This window comes from Betta splendens, chromosome 17 (genome assembly GCF_900634795.4).
Source record: "Betta splendens chromosome 17, fBetSpl5.4, whole genome shotgun sequence".
In the NCBI taxonomy this organism is placed as follows: domain Eukaryota; kingdom Metazoa; phylum Chordata; class Actinopteri; order Anabantiformes; family Osphronemidae; genus Betta; species Betta splendens.
Window position 1 is genome coordinate 7,058,320 of NC_040897.2, and position 23,010 is coordinate 7,081,329.

Below are 23,010 nucleotides of genomic sequence, written 5' to 3' on the forward strand. Positions count from 1 at the left end.
CACAAGAAGTTAATTATTCAGCATAGACCTCTTTCTAGGTTTCACAAGGAATGACTGGATAGTCTTGCTCTCATAAACACTACCTAATGCTGTGACTGCACATGTGGGGTTCTTGTATAGTTTAGTCTTGTAAGTGTAAAAAAACATGTCACGTTTTGGTCAAAGGCATAAACCAAACAACAAACCCACACACACACACACACGCGCACACACACACACACACACACACACACACACACACACACACACACACACACACACACACACACACACACACACACACACACACACACACCTCAATTTAGGTTGGACCATAAAGTGTGTGTGACAAATAAGTCGAACCACTCATGTTGTGTACACAAGGTGTTTGGTCAAGTATTGAGACTTTGCTATTATTTAACATACAAACAATATAATGGGGGGATGTGTGTTGTAGATGGGAAACAATGAAGAAACTGCTCCTGAAGCAATGAGCTACTTAGCGTTGTGTATTTGCTTGTTAGAAATAAAGAAATGCAGCCTGAAGGAACGCACCATTTCATCTTCTACTGTGTCATCATCATTATATGGGTCTCTGCTTGTTTCACACACTTAACTGTGCCTGAGACCGTCGTCATGTTGTGACCTGTAGCTTCTAATCCAAGGTTACTCCCCCCAGCCACAGATTATTCACTGGCAATGATATTTGAAACAATACATTAAAAACCTAACAAGTAATGTAACAGTAAGTTATCATTTCCTCAGGATTCCATTAATTCTGATGCACCTGAGCAAAACAGAAACATTCAATCCATGGCAGGTTATTTTACCACAGCCACAAAAATGATAGCTATGTTACTAAGCAAGAGAACACTGCCATTAGATCTGTTCATGAGGCCTAATCTCTGTAAATAATCATCACGGAACAACGATTGTAGCTGCTGAGTCAGGGCAATTTTACAAACCTGGCTTCTCTTTTGTTTAGCTCCACCTGCTGTTGTCTGGATACACAAAGACATTCTCTTTAAGGTACTGTTAAAACTATGTCATTGCATTGTAATTGAACTACAGTTAACTGTATATTTCTAACAGATGTTTTTGTATAGACAAATGTATTTATTTTTTGGTGTTACAATGCGTGATGGGGTGAAGTGACTCTTTGTTGCATTGTGTTCCTTTCACAGGCCTTGAACTGATAATGCAGAGGCTCAGAGCATTCTCAGACTGGTACAGAGTCTGAGACACAGGCTGGCACAGTTAGACAGCAACATCTTAGGCTTTTGTTTTGTCTTCTTAGGATAAGAATGTACATTGTAGAGCTGTTATTGTCATCATTTAATATAACAGTAAATGTCTGTGATATTGTTTACACATTTATGTTTCGGTCGTGAAACTGGCATGGTACAGTACATAAGTGGTACTTATTCTATCTGGTATTTTAGAAATAAATGGAATTTTAAATGGTCATCGTTGGTTTTTATATAGATTTGGTATATAGCCTAATCGCCAGGGTCTCTGCAACATGTGCAGAGACCCTGGCAAAACATTTAAAGTTTATCATAAACAGTAAAATATTTCTGGCCATATTCATATTTATTACAACTGTTATTTTCTTTTTTTTCAACACTACGCATTACCACCAAATCTGGGCGAGACCGAAGCGCATTTAAACTATTTTGAAACATTTGAGTTTCCGTAGTTTGGTGGCCACGTGATCATAAAAGGTTATAAATACAGGCACCATTCTCATTTGTTTCTTTAACGGTGAGGCAGAGTAAAGAGTGACATGGCGTCGACCAGCCGGTACGTAGAATTTTTGATTTAATATTAAGCGCAGCCTTCTTTGTGCGTGTCGCTGATCATGTTATTCTTTCACTAAACGCAACTGTCGTTTGAAACGATAACGATACTAATATACGAAAATAATACGCCATTGTCTGCTGATAAGTGTACAATGCTTTGTGCTAGGTTTAGCTGGCAAGCTAATCGTAGCTTGTGGCTAGTTTGTTAGAGATTGCCAGAAGTTGCGCTGTGTATCGTAGTTAACATAACCTTCACGCAACGCTGGGCTGGTGCCCGGTGGCTTTTGTGGATTATCGCGTTCTGTGGGAGTCTTGCTTTGTCGCTACCTTCTCTCTTGGTTGAACAGACGTAACAACTTGGTGTAGTTAGGACCTGGCCTAACATAGCGTTTGCGTTATAACTCACCATCTAATTGACACCAGTGAGCTGCCACGTTGACGTCCGTCTCATGTAAACACTAATATTTTCTGTCTAGTTTGTTTACACCAAATCCCTTCGTACCGAGGTTTCTGTCACATCACGCAAAGCGTCTCGCTTTAATTACGCACCTCTTGCTTTTCAGATGCTACGTGGTTGTCTCTTTTTTTAGCTTGGATGAATGCACTAACGTGTAAATCTGAGTGAATTGTATATTCAGACCACTGTTGTTGTTGTTGTTTTGCCTTTTGTTGACGTTTGGTACTTGGAACGTGGTTTTGCCACATCATTGTTGGATTTAGTCCAGGATCTACGATATGATTAACTGTTTAGTTTAGAGAATAGAACTAAAGTAGGTCTCAAGTAATTACTTTCACGTTTTGATAATTATGATATAATTATATATAATTCATTACTTTTACTTTTTTTGTTTTGAAAGTGTATATAAAAGATAAAGTTTATTGTCATTGCACACTCATGCTTTGGTACAATCATACAACAAAATTGCAAAGATATATATGTTTATTTATATCTTCAAGTGTAAACTGTTTAATTTGTTGGTTTATTTTTTGCACAATTTTCTGTTTTTTTTCCTTGCATTTTTTTCTTGCATTTGGTCATTTGACAGTATGTTTCTGTTTCTTTAGTGGAGACGCGTTGGCCCTTCCTAGAGTTCAGTGTCCCAACCACCCAGATGCCCTGTTGGTGGAGGACTACAGAGCCGGGGACATGATTTGCCCTGAATGTGGCCTTGTTGTAGGTCAGTGTGTACTTTAAAACAATGCGCACTTTTGCATTTGAACTAGAATGCTTTTGGTGTAAGAACACTCCTTTCCATTTTTGTTTCCTGTCGTCCTTATCTTCAATCAGCTGAACTGTGTCATAATCAAACTTGTCAGCATGCATACATCTCCCTTAATCTGAATATGTTTTGATAGACTAGACAAAACCTGTAAAAGGCAGTTATAATGTATTCCTTCCATTCCTTCCACATGTTTTCTTTTCATGGGCTCTCATATATAGTTAGGAAGGTTGTTTGTAATTTGGCTGATCTGATGCAACATGATAGAAAGCAAAAATATTTGAATGTGAGGTAGACTGTAAATCAAAGCTGTAGGGAATACCGTTCTGCTCTAACAAGCCCCTTGAGTAAAAAGCGGGTCAGACAGGAGATGCGAGACGCCAGCCACTCCCTGATGCAAACTGACTTATCCTCTGTTCTTGCTTCCGTAGCTGTAGCTGGCCTCTGAGAAATGAATGTCACATTGCTTTGTGATAGTAAGACTAATAGATAGTTAAAGAAGCCTATCAGGATGACAACATTATCAAAAACTAGGTACTACAAAGTAGTACAGTTGTCAGAAAAAAGTGAAAGTCAGTCCAATTTTTCTTGTCACGTCTATGACCTTTAACATCCGTAAGTTGATGCAAATAATCAAACTTTTGTTTAGGTTAAATATTGTGTATAACTGTGCCATGACATGCTGGGAAATACAGTAATAACAAAATGTAAAGGTTTATTGTCACAATACATACATGTAGTGTAACATTAAGTCTAGTAAACGAGTCAAAGCAGGACACTAGTAAGGCCCTTAAATTATCCCTTTGTTTCAGTTGTTAGAGCTGGTTGTTGGTTTTGACCTTGTGGAGAAAAAGCTCATTTACAACTGACATTTGTATACATTTACATGTAAAAGTACATTTTAGTTTCCAGTGTTTGTTTGTAGTAAACAGATGTGAGAATGGCATTATTCCCTCTCCGTTCAACCAGGCGACCGTGTAATTGACGTGGGCTCAGAGTGGAGAACATTTTCCAATGAGAAAGCCCTGAAAGACCCTTCCAGAGTGGGAGACGCCCAGAATCCGTTGCTTAATGGAGGCGACCTAACCACCATGATTGGCAAGGTGAGATACTGATGAGGTTTGTTGTGTTAACATTGACCCAGCGTGGTGTCTTTTGATATAGAGGCTGAGAAAGTTTAGTTACAGCATCATTAGTTCAGGTGCGTTTTGCTCCTGATATCATCTAATGCGACACATGTGACGTGAATCAATGCCTTATTATCAACATTTCTCTTTTAAAATTCCAGTGAATTTCATTAATGAACATCTGCCTCCACCACAGGGAACAGGCGCGGCAAGTTTTGACGAGTTCGGCAACTCAAAGTACCAAAACCGAAGGACAATGAGCAGCTCTGACAGGGCCATGCTCAATGCATTTAAAGAAATCAGCACCATGGCCGACCGCATCAACCTGCCAAGAAACATCATCGTAAGTTGTTATAGAGGGAAAACCTGCAGCTTCACAGTTTTAACATTCATGTCTGAATCAGAGGTCGACTAATTAATCTGTTGTCATGTACAATGTACCGATGTAGATTTAAATGTGTTAATGCTAATGATTTGTCTACTGTAAATCTAATCATTCAACAGGACAGAACAAACAACTTATTCAAACAGGTTTATGAGCAGAAGAGCCTGAAGGGACGAGCCAACGATGCCATTGCCTCAGCCTGCCTCTACATCGCGTGCAGACAGGAAGGTGTACCAAGAACGTTTAAAGGTCAGAGTTGAATCTCCTGTGAAAGACCCTGATGTTGAGAAATGACACAGAATCTGAACAAATGCTGACGCTTGTTTTCTAGTGTATTTGATTTGTCACTTTCAAATTGAATTTGTGCTGAATTATTTCTTTTGTGGATATTAAACTGGAAATTATATTTTGGTGTAGCACAATTGACTGCATGCTTTTTAGTTTTGGTGTGACAGTTTATTCTTTTAAAATTGTTTACTATTAGCACAAACAATTCCTGCCCCTGTTTCTTGCCCCTTCAGAGATCTGCGCCGTCTCCCGGATCTCCAAGAAGGAAATTGGTAGATGCTTCAAGCTCATCCTGAAGGCGCTTGAGACCAGCGTGGACCTCATCACCACAGGAGACTTCATGTCCCGTTTCTGCTCGAACCTCGGTTTACCCAAACAAGTGCAAATGGCCGCCACGTTCATCGCCAGGAAGGCGGTGGAGCTTGACTTGGTGCCTGGCAGGAGTCCCATCTCTGTGGCTGCAGCGGCCATTTACATGGCCTCCCAGGCCTCTGCAGAGAAGAAGACCCAGAAAGGTGAGTGATGAGAAGTTTGTTTTCCCTTTAAAGATACAGAAGAATTCTGGGTTGTCGAAAGTGCAGCTGCTTTCAGGTTCTATATGTAGGTTTATTGCAGGTCAGATGTTTAAACTTTGTCTTCAATGCTCCTGCAGAAATTGGAGACATCGCTGGTGTCGCAGACGTTACAATCAGACAGTCGTACAGGCTCATCTACCCGAAAGCCGCAGAACTTTTCCCTCCAGACTTCAAATTTGACACACCTGTTGACAAGCTGCCCCAACTGTGAAGACTGTCCTTGCACAGTGATACTTTTCTGCTGTACTTACACGATTGTATTTGTTATAAACTTATTTCTGTTGGATTTGGACGATTTCTCCTGTCCCTTATCAGACTCTCGACCTTTATCAAGGCACTCGCAGGAAATAAATGGACACATTCCAGTGCTTAAACAACCGCTTGCTGACTGTACTTACAGTATTTCATTTGAGTGTATATACAGAATGTATATATGTCCAAGTGGGAAAATGTAATTGATGCTTGCAATTTTAGGCTGGTTTCATACTGTACACAAAACTTTGTTTTGTAAAAAAAAATGACCAGGTTCTATTTTGTTAGTTTGAATTGTTTTAAGTAATTTAAAATAAAAGATTTTCATGAAAGCATTATCAGCTTCTAGATTGAAGACCATTAAACCTTTGTTTTCATAAATCCTCTCACTCTGGTCTTTGGTATCAACCCCAGAATGTGAAAAATTTAACAAGGGTGAAAATGTCACACTATTGGGATGTAAACAAAAAAAAACAAAGCCACTATTAAAAACGTTTAATTTGTGCAATCATGATGAACAGAGTCCTTTTTTTACACCAGGGTGAACAGCAACGCTTGCAACTCGTACTGAGTACCGTTCATAATGTCTGTCCTGGCATGAACAAGCAAAGAATAAAAAAAATGTACAAACTATTTTCATCATTAACTGCAGATAATTAAGACTATTGATAAAATTAGTGCTTTCAGTTTAACCGTGTACATACATAAAATATACCCTGCCCTCCCCTGCAGTGATTTCATATCAAGACTGGAACATTGGACTGATTCATATCCCACATGCAAACTGAAAAAGTCACCAGCTGTGTTTACTACGTCAGCTTGAAACTGGATCACAGAACAGTATGAAGCCTTTAAAGACATTTTAACAGAAAACTAAACTTACTGAGAAAAGGAGCTCAGCAGGTTTGTTCATCTGTCGTTGGGTTCATCAGTTTAACATGAAGACTTTGTCTGCTGCTTCAAGAGGGACAGGATGAATTTGGTAATTTAGCTGTAACTGTGTGACTCACATATGTGTTATTGCCACTGAGGTAAAAAAAATGCCAGTCATTCAATATGGAATAAAAATAAAAGCAGGTAGTGAATGTCGACCCTCTAGAACCATTCGAGGCCATGAGAAAGACATGAAACGTGTAGTGTTTTTAATTTACTCTGCCAATTTCATAACAGTTCATAATATATATGTAACACACTGACTTGACTGTTTTATACCAACGAATATTAACAGTGAGATCCTGCATGCAAACATGCACACTGATTTAAAAAAAGGTGTGAGTTGTGGACGAGCACTGGGACCCTACACACACGTAGCTGGTGAAGACGGAAGCAGCAGTAGTAGTCAAGATGTTTGAGCTGAACGGCTCGGCAGCGACGCTTTCAGCATCTCACTCTCACCAAACACCAGTTTCAGACACGATTGTGGCAGAAATGTCCTGAAGCTTGTGGGCTTTGCAAATAAAGAAAACAATAAAATATATGATTGAATATAAACTGTACAGACCAAAACACTGAAGACAGTGACACCAATATAACATGATTGTGATGTTGCCATGTTTGAGTTCATCTCAGTGGTCAAACAAGCGACACGATGACGACGACTCCTTCGCTCTCCAAGTTCTTTTTTAAAAGACAAAAACAAAGCAAAAAAAAAAACATTCTTCATGTGGATAAAAAAATAATAATGGGAATCCTTGTGAAGTTTCTATTTAATGGCACAGAGTTTTGCGTGAAGTCCGCTGGATCTCAACACGTTGGGTAGGGAGGAGGAGAATTTAAAAAGATGTGAAGCTACTGTCACTTCTGTGTTGGCTGGTTCACAGTGTGTGTCTGTGTGTGTGTGTGTGTAATAGAGGGGGGTCGGTTGATTGAAGCTAACACCAGTCGGCAATGTAATCAAAGTCAAAGAACATGTGCTGCTCCTCAGAGTTCAGCGCTCGGGGCTCCCTGGGTGGGGTTAGGATCGGTGCCTCGGAGGTAAATTCATCATCAAAATTGCTGACGTCATTAGCGCCCTGGATAATCGGCACGAAGGGTGGCTTCACTTTCTTGGCCAAAAGTCCATTCCAATCCATGTTCTGTAGAGAAAAACATGTTCACGTGATTTAGCTTTTGTATAAAGTTGAGGGGAATAAAAGCAGAAGTTTTCTTCCTTACCCTGAAGAATAGATGTTTCTTGACCTCCTCTGCGTCCTTTTCTCCTGCTCCAAGACGTCGCTCTGGACTTCTTCTCAAAAGCTAAGCACAAGGAAAAAATAAAATAGTAAACACCAGGTGGACCTGCTTTGAATCTACATTGATTGAGTTTTCAGTTTTACAGTTTTGAACTATGAATTTGGGTGAGAGGGACGACTACACACCCTTCTCATGATGGAAATGGCCTCGGTCGACAGGAACTGTGGGTAACGGACTTCATCGTTGACAATGCTGTCAAACACCTCCTCCTCATCGTCACCAGGGAAGGGCGACTGAAACAGACGCACAGATGTAATTAACAAAACGCAGAGCCGTGAACGTTCCAATACCATTACAGTGAAAACTGCAAACATTGCTCCCAGCTGTGTATAACATCATTTCACTACTGGGGGAATGAGTGCTCACCTCTCCAACCAGCATCTCAAAGATGAGGACGCCCAATCCCCACCAGTCCACAGCGCGGGTGTACGATGTTTCAGTCAAAACCTCTGGAGCTAAAAACTCTGGTGTGCCACAAAACGTGCTGGTACGGTCTCGAAAACCCATTCCTAGAAAATACAAAAATAAAAGAGATTAGTACGTTCATCCTGGAGGGTCATGGGACTGTGTCAGTCACTGTTGTTGTTTTACCTTCTTTACAAAGTCCAAAGTCAGCAATCTTTACATATCCCTCTGTATCCAGTAGCAGATTATCCAGCTTTAAATCTCTGCAAATTACAAAAATAATGTATTGGAACTTGATGCATCCTGATGCAAATGGGTTTTTAGAATTAAATTCATTTGAACTTTACCGGTACACAATCTTATGGTCATGCAAGAACTGTAATCCCAATACGACACAGGCTGCATAAAATCTGCAAAAAGGTACCAAACATCAGGTGAGTCGGGTAATAGGTTTAGGTGTCAACAAACAAATGCTATAGAAGAAAAGCACGACCAGACATAGTTTTATCAGTTTTGGAAAAGTCATGTGATGAATAACAGAAATGAGTGACAGGCACTCACATGGCCCTGGGCTCAGAAAAAACATCAGCGTGGATGTGCATCATCAGGTCGCCTCCCGCTGCATACTCCATGACGAAACACACATGCTCTTGCGTCTGGAAACACGCGAAAAGGTTGACCAGGAACGGGTGGCGCACGCTGTTGACCGTTTCAAAAATCCTCTTCTCGCACATCAAACTGAAAAAAGGGCAAGAGCACAGTAAAATCAATACAAGTAGAGTTACATTAAACTATGGTCACACGTTTATGTTTTAATTTGATTTCATGATTTGGAAACAGTATCTAGAACATAATTTATGGTTTAAAACAATTTTACCTGTCCACCTCATCGCGAGCCACAATGTCTCCTTTCTTCAGAGCTTTGATAGCAAACATCTCTCCTGTGCTTTTATATTCTGCCAGCAACACCTGCAGTGGGAAGCAGAGGGATGGCTAAGATTCAGCTTCGGTTTCAGTGCTGGGCTTACAGCAGAAAACACCAGCAGGCTGACTGGTTTATACATTAAAGGAACAACCATAAAACAATGTGAAGATGAAAACAGATCTGATGCAGAGCTCAGATAAATAAACAAATCATACCTTTCCAAAGTGACCACGTCCAAGAACTGCAACACATTTGAAGTCCTGCAGACGGAAGTGGAACGGATCTTCTTCCCTGTGGAGTTTTTGTAAAAAAAAAAAAAAAAAAAAAAAAAAAAACAAAAACACAACATATAGTTAATTTGAGTTACAGTAAAAATCTAAAAGGCTGACGCCAGGGGGCAGCATTTACACACCTATTTATTTCAGTCAAAGTGACCATAGAACCAAATGTGCTGTGGGGTTTGGTACATTATAAAATGAGTCATATTCTTTTATCTGAATGTACACAAATGTTGAACGCTATGCAAACCTGACCGAGCACACGACTCTCTCACCTTATCTCTGTGCCCTTCTGGATGGTGATGAGCTCCAGGTTTGGATGCTGCATCTGCTGATCCATGACTCCGTCCAGGTCCTGCTTCGGTGTCATGCTGTTTCTCTTGTTCAAGAAGTCAAATGAAGCGAGTGCATCCTGAGAAGACGCAGCACAACAAAAAAGGAGAAGCAATGAATGGAACATAGAGAAGCTTAAATGATATATAACAACGTAAAAGATGTCAGTAACTATGCAATTTGATACAACTTTAAATACATTGTAGCATTTGTCCGTGCGAATCCCTGAAAAGCTGTTGAGCAGTGACGAAAAAACTAAAGCTCTCATTGTCTCTGTGTCCACATTCATGCAAATCATTTTATTATGCCTACGTATGGCTGTTATTGGACTTTATTGCAATCTTGTTCCTTTGCAGACTTTTCAGACATTTGGCTGCTGCACAGGAAAGTCAATTTTTTGAAATTTACAAGAATGAAGTTTTGTTTCTAAACAGGGAGCTTTTCTGTGTTTCCAGTCGCTACGTATCTGCCTCAACAGCAATACTTGTAATTCCTTGGACGCTTTACCTGCACTTCCTCCTTGTCAGGTAGCTTGTCTTGCACCAGAGGATCCCGGATGTCGTGATGAACCGGGTACTGTTTGCGTCCTGGGGTGGGTTCTTTGTCAAAGTCCAGCTTGGTCACCAGTGGGTCACTGCACAGGCAGAGGTACAGCTTTATAATGATACTAAAACCTAATCCATGGATTACTCCCATCACAATCTCAGTGATGCAGAATAAGTGGTAAGCGTTACTTCTGTATGTGTGATGTAAATGTACCTGCTTGGTGTCGGGGATCCAGGCAAACTACTGGGCCCAGTCTCAGCAGCCTGTGGACTAAAGGAGTTGGAGCTGACAGTGGGTATGGCTCGTCTGACTAGGCGACCCCAGGTAGCAATGTTGATGTTCATCTGAGGGGCTCGTAGGAAGGTTTTACCTGAATAAGACCCAAGAGAGAGACACAGGGTGAGCGGTTTGATGTTTGTCAAGTGATCAATACTGATGGAGGATAAAATACCAGTGATTTGTGTAAACTCACCTTGTTGTTTTGAGAAAATCTTCTTTTGTCTTTGCAGCTTTGGTCGTCTCTCAATGACAGGGTTGAAAAATGTCACCTAAAAAACAAGAAGGCCGCTTCAGAATTTGTGCCACACTAATGTCGGGATCATGGTGCAGCTCGTCTGCGTCTACCTCAGCAAACAGCATCCCCTGAGGCTCCAGGTACAGACACATCCCATGGCGCTGGTTGTCCAGGAAGTCCTCCAGCCGCAGAAATTTCACGGCACAGAGCGAGCGCCAATCGCGCCAGTACACAGAGATCTCCAGTTCACGGGACTACAGGTGCGGAGCAGAGCACACCCAACAGATATGAAGCACACAACAACACTCAGTCAACAGCCTGATGTGGGTCAAAGGTAGCATGACTTACCCGGTCCAGCTCCAGTGTAAACTTCTGGTCCCAGGCCTGGTTGCTGACCGGCCTCCAGCTCGTTTGTCCGACTACTGTGTTGTCCAGCTTCAGTACTGCACTGATTTCATCTAAAGACACAGATGCACGTTTCTTAATGCAGCAGGTTCTGGCTCTGGAGACACAGTAGTTCTGGCTGTATGATGTGTGAAACCAGGGCGATCATTGTGTTATTATTGCATAGTATATATCATTAGGAGGAAACAAATGCCTTCTTCTGCCTTTTCTTCCTTTGGGGCAGGAAATTTCTCTCAAAGACTATACCTGCTTCATATCAGCTCAATGTCTGTTGGGACCATGGAGTCTCTGTGGAGTTTTACACCCAGACTCATTAGGAGGCAAGATAATTGTCACTGTAGCTCATTTAACAGACAATGTCATCTCGCTGTGAAATCTATTACGGTGCAGCTGTAGTTATGGTAAAGCTCAACAGAACTCGTTTTATCAGTAGTTACTGGCTCCACTTACTGGAGAGCTCCTCATTCTTTGTCAGGTTCCTCGAGCTCGCGCCGCGGTTCCGGTTCGCTCGGCTAATAAAGGACGAGCGCGTCTCGCTGGGGCTCCAGCCCGGCAGCGGCGCGGACGCCGCTTTGGAACGACCGGGGACGTTTTCCAAAAGGTCCTGGCAACCCATGAGTCTGACGTCTAACGTGCCTGAAAGTCAGAACACTCACAATCACAATCATGTTCGGTCATCCCATATTCAAGCTTTGCGGGAAGAGGATGCTTTGTCTGCGACAGTGGAACATCAAACGATAAGCATTATGTCCAGGAACCTGTGAGTGCTGCTGGTTTGGTGACGGTGCTGTACTGGTTCTGTGTGGAGATGATGCTGGATCTAGGGCTGAGGGCGGGTGAGGAGAGCAGGGACAGCTCCTCTATGATGCCACTGCTGCGAGGGTGGTTTTTAGGCAACTCGTTGAGGCGTTGCTCCAGGGAATATCGTAACAGGTCGAGTTTCTGACTCGACTCATTAAATCGAGCCTGGGCCTGGAGGAAGGAAGGGAAAGACAGAAGGGTAAAAAACAAAGGGAATCGTTTATCATGTTATTGATATTACATTAAGAACCCAAATTGTGCTGATGTCAATTCAAACTTTATTAGCAGGTGGTGGAGAATTTGACGTGTGTGGGGACGAACACCCATCAACCTACCTCTGAATGTGCCCGCTTTTCTGTTACTTTTCCTGAGCCTAGGAGTTTCATGACATTCTTGGCTCCTTCCGCTACAGCAGATTCGATCCTGGCATGGTGACACAGCTCCTCCACCCGCAGGTCCAGCGGGCTGATGATGGGTTTGTCTGAACAACAAGGAAGGATGCCATGCTTTAATCTGATGCATGCTTGTTCATGGGCCTTTGAAGAAGCGCCCCTCAGCCTCCAACACACACAGAACATAAAGTATAACGGTGGACTCACCCATCACATCGTTGCTCTCGAAGCTCAGCTCACTGGCCTGGCTGGCCTTAAGGATCTGCATCCTGATGAACTCAATCTTCGTCTTGCTGTCCTGAAGCATCTGCTGCGCTGTTGCTAACAACTTACGATCCTGCGAGTGAAAATAATTCACAATTGAATTACAGGTTTTAGTGATGTTTTCTTTTCTGAGTCACACAACTTTTAACTTACAGATGACCCCAAATGCACACCGTCCATCATCACCCACGAGTTTTGTTACCCATTAGTGAGTATTGGCACTGAAACACTAATGACCACATGGAAAATTTTATTCACAAAAAGAATCCAAAAGGGGCATGTTTTTGTCAATGCTCTACTATGTCCAAATACACACGCACACTCACGTTTACGTAAGCAAAGTCCACCCAGAATTCCTCTACCGTTTTAAACCCTGGTTTCTAATGGCAGCACGCGCAGGAAAGACCTCTGTCCAGCAGGCATTTCCTCTGACATCAGGACAGGACAATTTCCAAATGGAGGTGCCTCCGACCGTCTGTCTGACCGAAGGAGCTCACTTACAAAGTCATGAGAAACCTTCCAGCCAGCTCTACCGAGACATTCTGAATCATCTGCAAGTACCTGAAACTGTGTCAGGTAAAATAAAATTTTAAATCTGACTTCAAATTAGGATTCAGGAATTATTTTGAGGCTGTAGTCGAACATAGAGAGAGGTATAAACATTTTGTTATTGCTGTATTTCTACCCCACTCTGCACAGAAACAGTGCCAGTGGCATTGATCTCATTCATCTCTCTCCAAAACACAACAAGTTAACACAGCAAGCCAAGTGATGCATGCACAGACAGACCATGAAAGGCAAGACGACACTACTGAAGCGGCACACGTGTCTACACCGTCTCTACAAAATGACTTTAATTACTACCAACGGACACGATAACCACGTTGGTTATCCAGGTGACAGACGCAGACACACCACAAGTAAATTATAGTTTTCTGAGCATTAGAGCAAAGCCCACAAACAAATGCATATGACATTCACGGATACCAACACTGCCTTCTCGTGTTCCCTGCTCCCCTACACTGAAGCGCTGAGCTTACACGTGACATGTGTCTACCATCTGCAGAGTGGAAGCTGCCTTTAAACTGGTATCACAGCTGCAATTTCAACTATGCCTCTTGCTGACCTTTATGCTGCAATATATATATATATGTTTCTACACATAGCCTGTTTTTGAAGGCAGTAGTTGAACCAGTCTACCTAACCCTGGGGTTTCCAGCTCAGGGTCATAACAGGTCAAAATATGATTAACAACCCTGTTAGTGTAAGACATTTCCTGTCAACAGGTAGTCAAAGCTATGAGACGGGCTTACCATGTGTTTCACAGAGTCACAAGCTACAAACAAACAAATCTGAAGTCATTTACGTGGAGAAGAAAACCCTCCGGAAACCCGAGTGTACATACACAACTATGGCAGGTATGAAAACTGGAAGTTCAACCAGGAAGCTGATTCGCAAGCCACTGTAAACGGATGACTATTTACGGCAGACAGTCTGGGGCCGTGGCTTCACTGTTAGATCTCATCTCAAAAAGATTAGACAAAGTGAGAATCAGTCTGGGGCCGGCGTTGAGCCCTACCTTGGACGATCCGTTGGAGTACATGTGAATCATGTTCTCGGCGCCCTGCTTGACCTTGAGCTCGATGTCGTTCTGCCTTTTCAGCGCAGCCAGGCGGTTGCTGCTGGTGCACATGGTGGGCGTATCTGGCGTCAAAGGGCACTCTGCACGAAGATGAGAAGAAAACCCCAAGTTAACACGGCTTTTCAAACAAGGGACTCGCAGTGGGATTGTGTATGCGGAGCTGGAGTATGTCACGAGGACGCTCTCACTGCAAATAGTAACTCAACAGGCCGCTGCTATTTCTGGCAGCCAGCCATTTTGGAGTTAGCTAAACAGTGACCTGCGCCACTGCTTAGGAGAGAAACACCAAGTGGCAACTGTAGTTGTCACATAATGTATCCAGAAGGCTCTGCTGGATGTGTCTGTAGGTTTGTTAGCACAAGACTCCATTTGGCTGCCTCACTCAACAACATTCAAAGGACGGCTTCAGTCATTTTCTAAATACGCTGTATTTCCAAGCACAGACCTTAACACCCACGACGACACCCTGCTTTAGATGTAAACCCAAGACCCAACGGAGCCCTTGGAATAAGGAACACGTCACCCAGTGGAATACTTCACCTGACTGATGCATTTATCATTTATGGCCAACTTGTAGCGGCAATTTATTGTTTGTTTTTGTTACCAAATGGGGATAAATTGAAAATCTTTTTGATTCAGTAGTGAGGCGTGAACAGGAAGGCTTTTTGCTCAATTACACAGGCCGTCAATAGACACACTGAGTTTGACTGGTATCAGATTCTGTTCAGCTATAAGAAAAAAAGGGAATAGCTACTAATTTGTACAAAGTTTGTGCTATTTTATTGGTACAACTCTTAAGTCTGGTCTAACTGTAACAGAAGAAACAAGCCTGCGGCCATTTCTATTATGAGCAACCGGGAAAAAAAAAATACAACAAAAAAAACAACAAGTATGAGCTTGTAGGCAACTATCGATACTGACAACACAGTTGTTGAAACAAAGAGGGTCCAAAACATGACGTCTATCATCTTTTCAAATTCACCTTATAATCATATCAGCTGCTAGGATGCACACAGCTACAGGCGCCACGTGGGTCCTCTGCCCCGAGCTGGACCACAGTTTGAGGATGAGCTCAGAGGCTGTTGTGTTATTTTTTTTTGTCATGTCCGGACTCGACAGGTAAAGACAGATACAGAAAACCCCTCCCCAGACACACAAAACCTTTCCTCTGTCACACGCACGATAAATACAGGTGAGGTGGGCATAAAAACCTGCCCGACTTCTCCTGACTTGACTTGCAAGTTCAGTTTCAGAGTCTAGGCTGTTTAGTAGAAACTTGTTTTGGATGCAAGGACACAAAAACTGAGCTGTAATACACAAAAAATGTCATAGTCTGCGTTTATCCTAACTAAAATAATAGGTCTATTAAGTCTTTTTTGACTGACCCAACTGACACCTAAAATAGCAGTGAGGAGGAAAATCAAATGAGCCTTTATCAAAGACACTGCAAGCTGCCAACAGCAGGCCTGTGATTCATCCACTCAGAGCTGCGCAAAACACTGCAATGACTCCTTTGAACACCTGCAGGAGATGGGCAAAAGGGAAGCATGAGGTTGTTTGAACTCAAACTCTAAATGATTCATCTAATGACACATAATAAGCTGAGAGAGCACCACCGGTGAGCTTCCTGCTGATGGGCAGGAGGGGAGGGTGTTCGCTTTCCCAGGGCTGCCCTCCGCGCACACATGGACACAGGAGTGGGCACTCGCCGATCCCCATTCACACCACAGAAAAGCTGCATTGCAAGGTGAGAATGCACGGGCTCATGTTGCCAAGTGAAGGATCTGTCGAGTCCCAGTGATTACATTAAGCTCATGTTAAGTCAGCGTCATGTGAAGGCTGTTAGCGCAAATGACAAAGGCATGCTTAGAAGCACAAGTGCAACAATGCTGCGTATGTCATCCAGGCTATGTTCGGGGCTTTTCTCTCTGCTAGGAGGGTGCGGTTTAGTCAAGGTCACATCAAGCCAAGAATTCAAGGAGCCCCCCCCTCCACGGTTCACCCCACGCTGGGCTGGAGGACAAGATACCAAGCTACTGAATAGCTACAGGGCTGATGTCACTGCTGGACAGATGACAAGGAGAACCCTCCCTCAGATTAACCCCATCTGTATCCCATGAACAACATGCTAACAATACTCTCTAAACAATTACATCATGATTTGGAGGACTGGACCTAAAACTAGCCAGGATGGTTGCCATTGGAGATGTGGTCCGATGACTGGACAGGAAGTAAACTGTAGGTCTTGGAGCATGTCTCTCTAAATGAGGGGATGTGTGACAGAGGGAGCTGACTGGTGAACCCATGTCAGACGGCGCCGGAGAGCAAGTCAGTCCATTTCTGGCTTCGGCTAAACGGACAATAACCAGAACCCCCCCATCAACTCCCTCCTGGAACAAAACCACGTTCTGGCTGCTTGCAGAGCAACTCCTTCCTAATTCAGGAAACAAGAGCTGTCTCTGGTGCATTCAGGAGGTGAACCTATTTCAAGAAGCTCTTAGTTGACTGTGGAGCTGCTCTCAGTCCTTCCCCATCACCCTGCGATGGCCGGTGACAGTCAGCTAGTCAGCTGGCGTCATGTCACTTAAAGAGAAAAGCCCTCATTCATCAGATAGAGTTGCTGAGTCAGGCTAAACTTGCTCCCACTTAAGATCATCATTTACCAGGACAACCTCCCTTCACTCCTCACACACAAATGCTCGTCCCTCCTCATCTACTTCCGTATGTACAGGCGGAGGTGAGCGGGCAGACAAAAGCCATTCCTTCTCTTCCTGAATTCACCCGGACACTCGCCACCAACAATTACTCAATAAGGCAATGCTGATGCCGGCCTCTGTTGTGGTTGACTCTCTAAAATTCCATTGTTGCCGACAAATGCACAGGAGCAGGCTTTCAACGGCCTCGGAGGGAAACAATCCACGGCTCATTGTAACTGTCAGTGGAATGCAAGAATGTCAGTCTCTGGGGAGTGAGTCACCTCCAAACACTCAATGTGCTCAGTGTTTATATACATGTTGTTCTGACACTACACTGCCAAATAGGGGAGATAGCTAAAGAGTTAATAAAAAGTTTTTTACTGTGTTCCTTGTGTCCACCATAATCCTTTTGTAGGGACATGCATGTGTGGTTAATTATTACAGCTAATTATTCATCAAAGGTCTGAAGTCATTTGTTGTAGTCTCTCTGTTACCTAGCACTTCTTCAGGGTCTTTGACCACAATGTGGGCATTGAGTTCCTGCAGCTCCTGGTGAAGCTCCTCAACCTTCTTGTTCGATTTTTTCAGCATGTTGTCGACATAAGCCAGGCTCTTCTTGTCCGTGGTAACCTGAGGAAAGTGGAGGAGCGGAAAAGAGAAATCTGAGAATTTATCAAATTATTTTGATTTTTAGTCTGCATTACATATCTGAAAATTTATTTGAGTAAATTAACCATTTCTCCTTTAATTTTATTTTTTTGCTACACTACCCTCCTGGAAGAAACACACAAAAAAAAAACATTACAAAAACCCGACAGTACCTTGCGCAGGTTCTCTGCACCTTCTTTGATTTTCAGTTCCTTCCGGATCTCACGGCGAATCTGCTCCTTGATCTCGTCCAGCTTCTGTTGAACCATGGTGTCAGAAAGGTCCAAGTTGTGTCCTAGCCCCAGTCGCTCTGCCACCAGTTGGCCCCTGGCATCCCCCTGGAAAAGGGCAGCAGAGGAGGAGCAACAAGGTGAATGTGGGACAGTAGAGAGAGAAAACTGCCATCATCTACAATCCTTACACATTTTTGCTGACCCATTGTCAAAAGGCTAAAACACAACCAAAATATGCTGTGGCCACACCTGAGCTTCAGACATCCAACAAAGGGGTTTTCTGAGGTCAGTGGCCTGTACTGTGTTTTGGACCCAATCAAGCTTGTGCATGTGTTGTTTTCACTGGTGCCGTCAGCCACTACTGGCCCGCATCCAACTAAAGAAGGATTTAGACGCCACTTCCTGAATGGCTTGGGCTTTAAAGGTCGTGATGAATGCAGTGTTTGGCTGTGGATGTTCCACTGGTCGTCTCGGAACCTTGTCTGAACTCATCTGACAACTGTGTATAACCAATTTATTCCATTCCATTAAGCAGCTTTTCAGCCTAAGTTCTCTGGTTTGAAAGTATTATTAGATTTTCAATTTAATATGAAAAGTTTTAAATTGCGTTTGTATTGCATCATATTGTCTATGAATATAAAAATGAAACACCAAACTTGCAGCACAATCCATGAGTCATTGCTCAAAAACTACAAAAAACAAGCAAGTGTAAATTAAGGCCTGTCCTTCTTTACTATTATTAGTTACGCATGCACATTAAACAATGACAACTGATTTTCTAGTCCAGTCCCTGCAAATAACAAAACCTATGAATAACAAACGAGGGTCACTGCCGTCTGACCCTACGACAGGTTTTACTGTTAGTTTGTGGAAATTAACATATTCCATTGATGTGGAAAAACTGCAAATCAACATAATTACTACAGGAACATTTGTGCCATGTTGCATTCAACTTATTCTGACTCTGAATGAAGAGCAGTCAAACTAAATCGCACACACTACGTCTAGCTTCAGACTTCCACCTGATTTGCTCAGACCAAACCTGATAGTAAACGAACAGATTGATGAAACAAAACCTCTTGGTTTTCACCCAATCGGCTGCCTTACCGCGACTTCATCAGTTTCAGCCAGCTCCATCTCTAGATCGGTTGAACAAACCAGTCCACGCATGTTCTGCAAGCAGTTGACTTATCTAATGAGCTCCACTGAGGTTTTCTTGTGCAGTACCAGCAGTGATATCGTCCCTACAAAAGGTGAAGCTACTCCAAAGGTGTTAGAGGCTGCATCCTGCTCATTCATGCCACTTTGTTTCCAATTGTGTATGGCTCTCTCATTTGGTGCTGTGCCGCCCCCCCAACGCAGACCATTGACATCAATGAATAAGATAAACCGTTTGAGCAGCGACAGCCAAATCCCTCTTAGCTTCTGGCTCTGTGAGGTCACAGCAGCCCAGAATGGGACCTAATCTCACTCGAGGGAGTGGACTGTGTCTAAATTTAACCCAAGTTGAAAACGTAACACTGGCTGTCCACTGTGGTCTCCCCACTTTGTCTTGTGTATTGATCAAGACCAATAAAAAAAATTCACCATTGACTAAAGGAAACTCCAGTGTGAAAAAAAATTATTCAAAGTATTTATGTGAGTGATGTAATAATGAAACTTTGACTGAGCCTTTTATTGATTATTGAAAACAAAGCTATTTATAAAAAGGTCACCAGACATTTGCTACTGTTGGGGGCGGGCGGTCGGGCACGCACGCACGCACGCACGCACGCACGCACGCACGCACGCACGCACGCACGCACGCACGCACGCACGCACGCACGCACGCACGCACGCACGCACGCACAGGCATAGCATTACAATCACTGACAGGCAAATGGTCTAATACTGATCAGCTGCACCTGTTATTGGCCGAGGTAAATTAAGCATCAATAGAGTGTTTCGCCCTCAAAGATGATGAGCTTGGCACGTTTAAGCATTTAAACAAGTCTGACACGGGTCAAGTTGTGACGCTTGACAGCAGACTCAGACCTATACAGGACAAGTATTCTGTCCCCAAACACAAACTTCACTCCGATAGACCTAGGTTGGAAAATAGATCAAGCTCGGTAAGTTGAAGAATTTCCATGGGCTCAATCATTACCTCATCTGGCCCACCACCACCCCCACTTGGGTCTGTAGGTGCTCACCTCCAAAGGAAACAATAGTTTGCACATGCTCTGGTGCAGAGGCTCCTTGATGACTCATAGGTAAAACAGAGGTCACAACTCCTGGAAGTGGAAGAACAGTGGACAGGGAAGCAGCAGCTCTCTTCTTCAGGGCTGCGGTTTTAGGATTTGTACTACTGTTTACTGACTGCTATGAAGACGGCATCAGGACACCCAAATGGGCCTATTTTACTGCACAACAATACTAGGAAATGCACAATGGGCCAATCAGATAAGGTGGAAATAAATCAGCTAGAAGACCCCCAAGGTCTGTGTTGTAACTTGATTTAAAAAAAGCACTCTGCTAATTTGTGGGACTGTTTTCAGTAGCTTTTTGTGTGACTGTAGCACTTCCCCTTACCTGTGCAGGGCTCATCGGCAGCACATCGAGCAGCGGGAAGCGATTCAGGGCTGTGACGCCACAACAGCAACTCGATACTAATAAGGTTCAAAAACGAGTCAAGCAGAAATTGTAAGCAAATGTTTCCAGTCATAGCGCATTGCATAGCGCTGGTGCTAGATAGAAGGAACCTGTTCCTGTCACTGTGGCTGTAATCCCTGCACAGTGTCATGTTCATACTTCACATCATGTGAAAAGACTAACAGAGCCTCAAGTTTTAGGTCGTACCTACAACATTTATCCAAAATACAAAAGAATTTATTTACCAAATTAATACCTATGGATTTAACTGAACTAAATATTACCATAAACTAATTCAGTGGAACTCATAGTATCCAGAAAAGTCAGGTAAGTGTTATTTACACAAGCTTAAGACATGAAACAAACGTGTGAGGCAAAAGCAAACATGAGGTCTGAGCCTCAACAGTAATCAGGTTAACTTGCTCCACACGCCTGAAAGCTCCACGTCCGACAACAGGGGCTCCATTCAAACAATAGGACAATGGAAAAGTTGAGGCCACTTTCCAGCCCCGAAGCTTAAAAAGCCGAGGCCTCGCTGCTGCCGCTGCTGCAGGAGGCCCATCTGAGCCCACAACCTGACACCCAGCAGCGCTGCCCCACAGCTGGCTGCAGAGGCCAGGAATAGCAGCGCGGGCTAATAATGGTGGATCCTACACATGCAGCCCGACACTGGTGCGGCCTGGAGGTCACGTCCTGCGGGTCAGGCCACTTTAATGGTGACCAGTAGCTTTATTCTGGGAGGCTGCGTTATTTTAAAGAATGGGGAGCAAACTATGCTGAAGCACCTGTCTTGATCTGGGGTTTTACTCTCTATGAAGCAAAGTGATACAGTTATTGCTAAAACATTGCATGTGCTGTGGCGTTACACGTCGTAGAAAACGATCATTAAACGACATGAACCGTCACAATGAAACTTCATGACTCACGTAGTGATTCAGCAGCAGCATCACCGTCAAGATAACAGCCCATCTGCACCTGTAGCTTCAGTGATCAGTTCCGGTTCGGGACACGTTGATGAGAAAGAACTTTCCCCAAAATAAAAAGGCGAACAACAGCGCGAATAACCGGCGGTTCACACTTTGAAGCCGCTCCTGGAGATCATTATCTTGACTCAGGTCAATCTTGGACAATATTTGAGAGCGATCGGTCTGACGTCACTCAAGTGAAACCACACATTATTCTGAGTCACGACTGCTCATAGAAAATAATGAGACACCACTGTTATTATTACAGCGCAAGTGTTAGGATGAACTTCTCTGTTTTTTGACCTTTCTCTTGTTCATCAGCGTCCCGCTTCCCCGATAAGCGCTAAACGTGAGAAAAGCAGCTATGAACTCATAGCACCCTGTTTATCTGGTAAAGTCAGGGCTAGTTCACGGTGCAGCACCGACCTGTGCGCTCGCGAGTTAACGTCCAACGGCCCAAAGTTCAAGCGACACGAGCGCAGAACTTCGTTCAGCGACGTCCGTTCGCTCGGCGGCGTCGGCAGTTTGTAGCCGCCACTAACAAACTTTTACATTTCAGCACAAGTTTCTCTTGGATAATAGCTTCCCAGGCCTCGATCCATGGATCATTCCCAGACAGCCTTTTGGGATCTGGGAAAAAGCCCTGAGTTGAATAAAAGCCCACGAACGCGCGCCGACGCGGCTTTAACGGAATTAAACTGCTCGCTAACGTTTAAATTAACCCCCGGGTGAAGTTTGCGCACTTTTCGCAACAGTTGTCAACTTTTCCTACCTGCACTGAGTCGGCGGCCATCTTGGTTTTCGCCTTTGATTCAAATCCTACTGGGAGAGCGGAGGGGAGGTGGAACTCCAAAAACAAGTCCTGCTTTAAGTTTCCCTCTCTGGCGACAAAACGGCGAGTTTATTCGGGCCAAACGCTCGGTCATCGCGGGCACACGCGGCTTCCCATGTCGTCGTCTCGCCCGTTTTACGCGGTCACGCCGTGCTGGAGGCTTCCCGGAGGGCGGACGGGTGCTCATAAATAAAAAGCTGCAGCGTAAATCTGCCCCAGTGCCGTTGGAGAAGGAGGCGGTGGTTACGGCGGAGGCGAGGCGTCCGCCCAGAGGAGCCGGAGCGCTGCTGCCGCCGCTGGGCTGCCCTCGGCCCGGACGCGGAGCTCACACGTGATTCCCAGACTTTACCTCATGCTCGGAACTTGGAAACATCATGAGGGAAACACAAACATGGAAAACATTCATCTCAGGTCAGGCCGAGGCCCGCGCGCGTGCAAGCATCTTTGTACTTTATACCATAAAAGTAGCAGCAAATTAAAAAATAAATAAATAAAAGTGGGTTTTATGGATGGCTACATACAGTAAAATGATCAAGATTCAAAATGAGGTAATAATTAAAAATGTTTTCATGGAATTGAAACATTATTAATTAAAACTACTCAGTTTTAAATACTAAAAGCAGGACCTTAAAGCAGGACC

At 43.6% G+C, this 23,010-nt stretch overlaps 2 protein-coding genes across 4 annotated transcripts; one reads left to right on the top strand and one right to left on the bottom strand.

The window, feature by feature from the left end:
- Positions 1 to 1,675: 1,675 nt before the first annotated feature.
- gtf2b (general transcription factor IIB) lies at positions 1,676 to 6,136 on the top strand. Its single transcript, XM_029132181.3, has 7 exons — positions 1,676 to 1,782; positions 2,847 to 2,959; positions 3,971 to 4,104; positions 4,325 to 4,471; positions 4,633 to 4,762; positions 5,035 to 5,316; positions 5,454 to 6,136. Exons 1-7 carry the CDS (start codon positions 1,766 to 1,768, stop codon positions 5,585 to 5,587), a joined length of 957 nt encoding a protein of 318 aa, XP_028988014.1. The 5' UTR covers positions 1,676 to 1,765; the 3' UTR covers positions 5,588 to 6,136.
- pkn2a (protein kinase N2a) lies at positions 6,109 to 22,858 on the bottom strand. Of its 3 annotated transcripts, none has more exons than XM_029132169.3 (23): positions 22,311 to 22,858; positions 17,883 to 18,047; positions 17,556 to 17,691; positions 14,303 to 14,445; positions 12,667 to 12,796; positions 12,403 to 12,548; positions 12,025 to 12,238; positions 11,717 to 11,902; positions 11,210 to 11,319; positions 10,972 to 11,115; positions 10,820 to 10,895; positions 10,561 to 10,717; positions 10,309 to 10,435; positions 9,744 to 9,880; positions 9,406 to 9,481; positions 9,143 to 9,234; positions 8,827 to 9,003; positions 8,613 to 8,675; positions 8,452 to 8,528; positions 8,227 to 8,369; positions 7,986 to 8,093; positions 7,783 to 7,863; positions 6,109 to 7,703 (listed from the first exon to the last, which is right to left on the bottom strand). In XM_029132169.3, exons 1-23 carry the CDS (start codon positions 22,329 to 22,331, stop codon positions 7,500 to 7,502), a joined length of 2,913 nt encoding a protein of 970 aa, XP_028988002.1. In that variant the 5' UTR covers positions 22,332 to 22,858; the 3' UTR covers positions 6,109 to 7,499. The 3 variants fall into 3 exon arrangements, with proteins under 3 accessions (XP_028988002.1, XP_028988003.1, XP_055359864.1); XM_029132170.3 differs by lacking the exon at positions 22,311 to 22,858 and adding an exon at positions 21,500 to 21,881; XM_055503889.1 differs by lacking the exon at positions 22,311 to 22,858 and adding an exon at positions 19,050 to 19,282.
- Between the last annotated feature and the right edge of the window lie 152 nt (positions 22,859 to 23,010).

Bases quoted from the DNA above. Each gene is read 5' to 3' on its own strand.
- gtf2b (XM_029132181.3), top strand. The intron at 4,105-4,324 runs GTGAGATACTGA...CCTCCACCACAG, and splicing joins TAACCACCATGATTGGCAAG to GGAACAGGCGCGGCAAGTTT. The intron at 4,763-5,034 runs GTCAGAGTTGAA...TTGCCCCTTCAG, and splicing joins TGTACCAAGAACGTTTAAAG to AGATCTGCGCCGTCTCCCGG.
- pkn2a (XM_055503889.1), bottom strand. From the start codon at position 19,112: ATGCGTGGACTGGTTTGTTCAACCGATCTAGAGATGGAGCTGGCTGAA. The intron at 18,048-19,049 runs GTAAGGCAGCCG...GCCCTTTTCCAG, and splicing joins CTGAAACTGATGAAGTCGCG to GGGGATGCCAGGGGCCAACT. The intron at 12,797-14,302 runs GTAGGGCTCAAC...TTTCACTCGCAG, and splicing joins ACTCCAACGGATCGTCCAAG to GATCGTAAGTTGTTAGCAAC.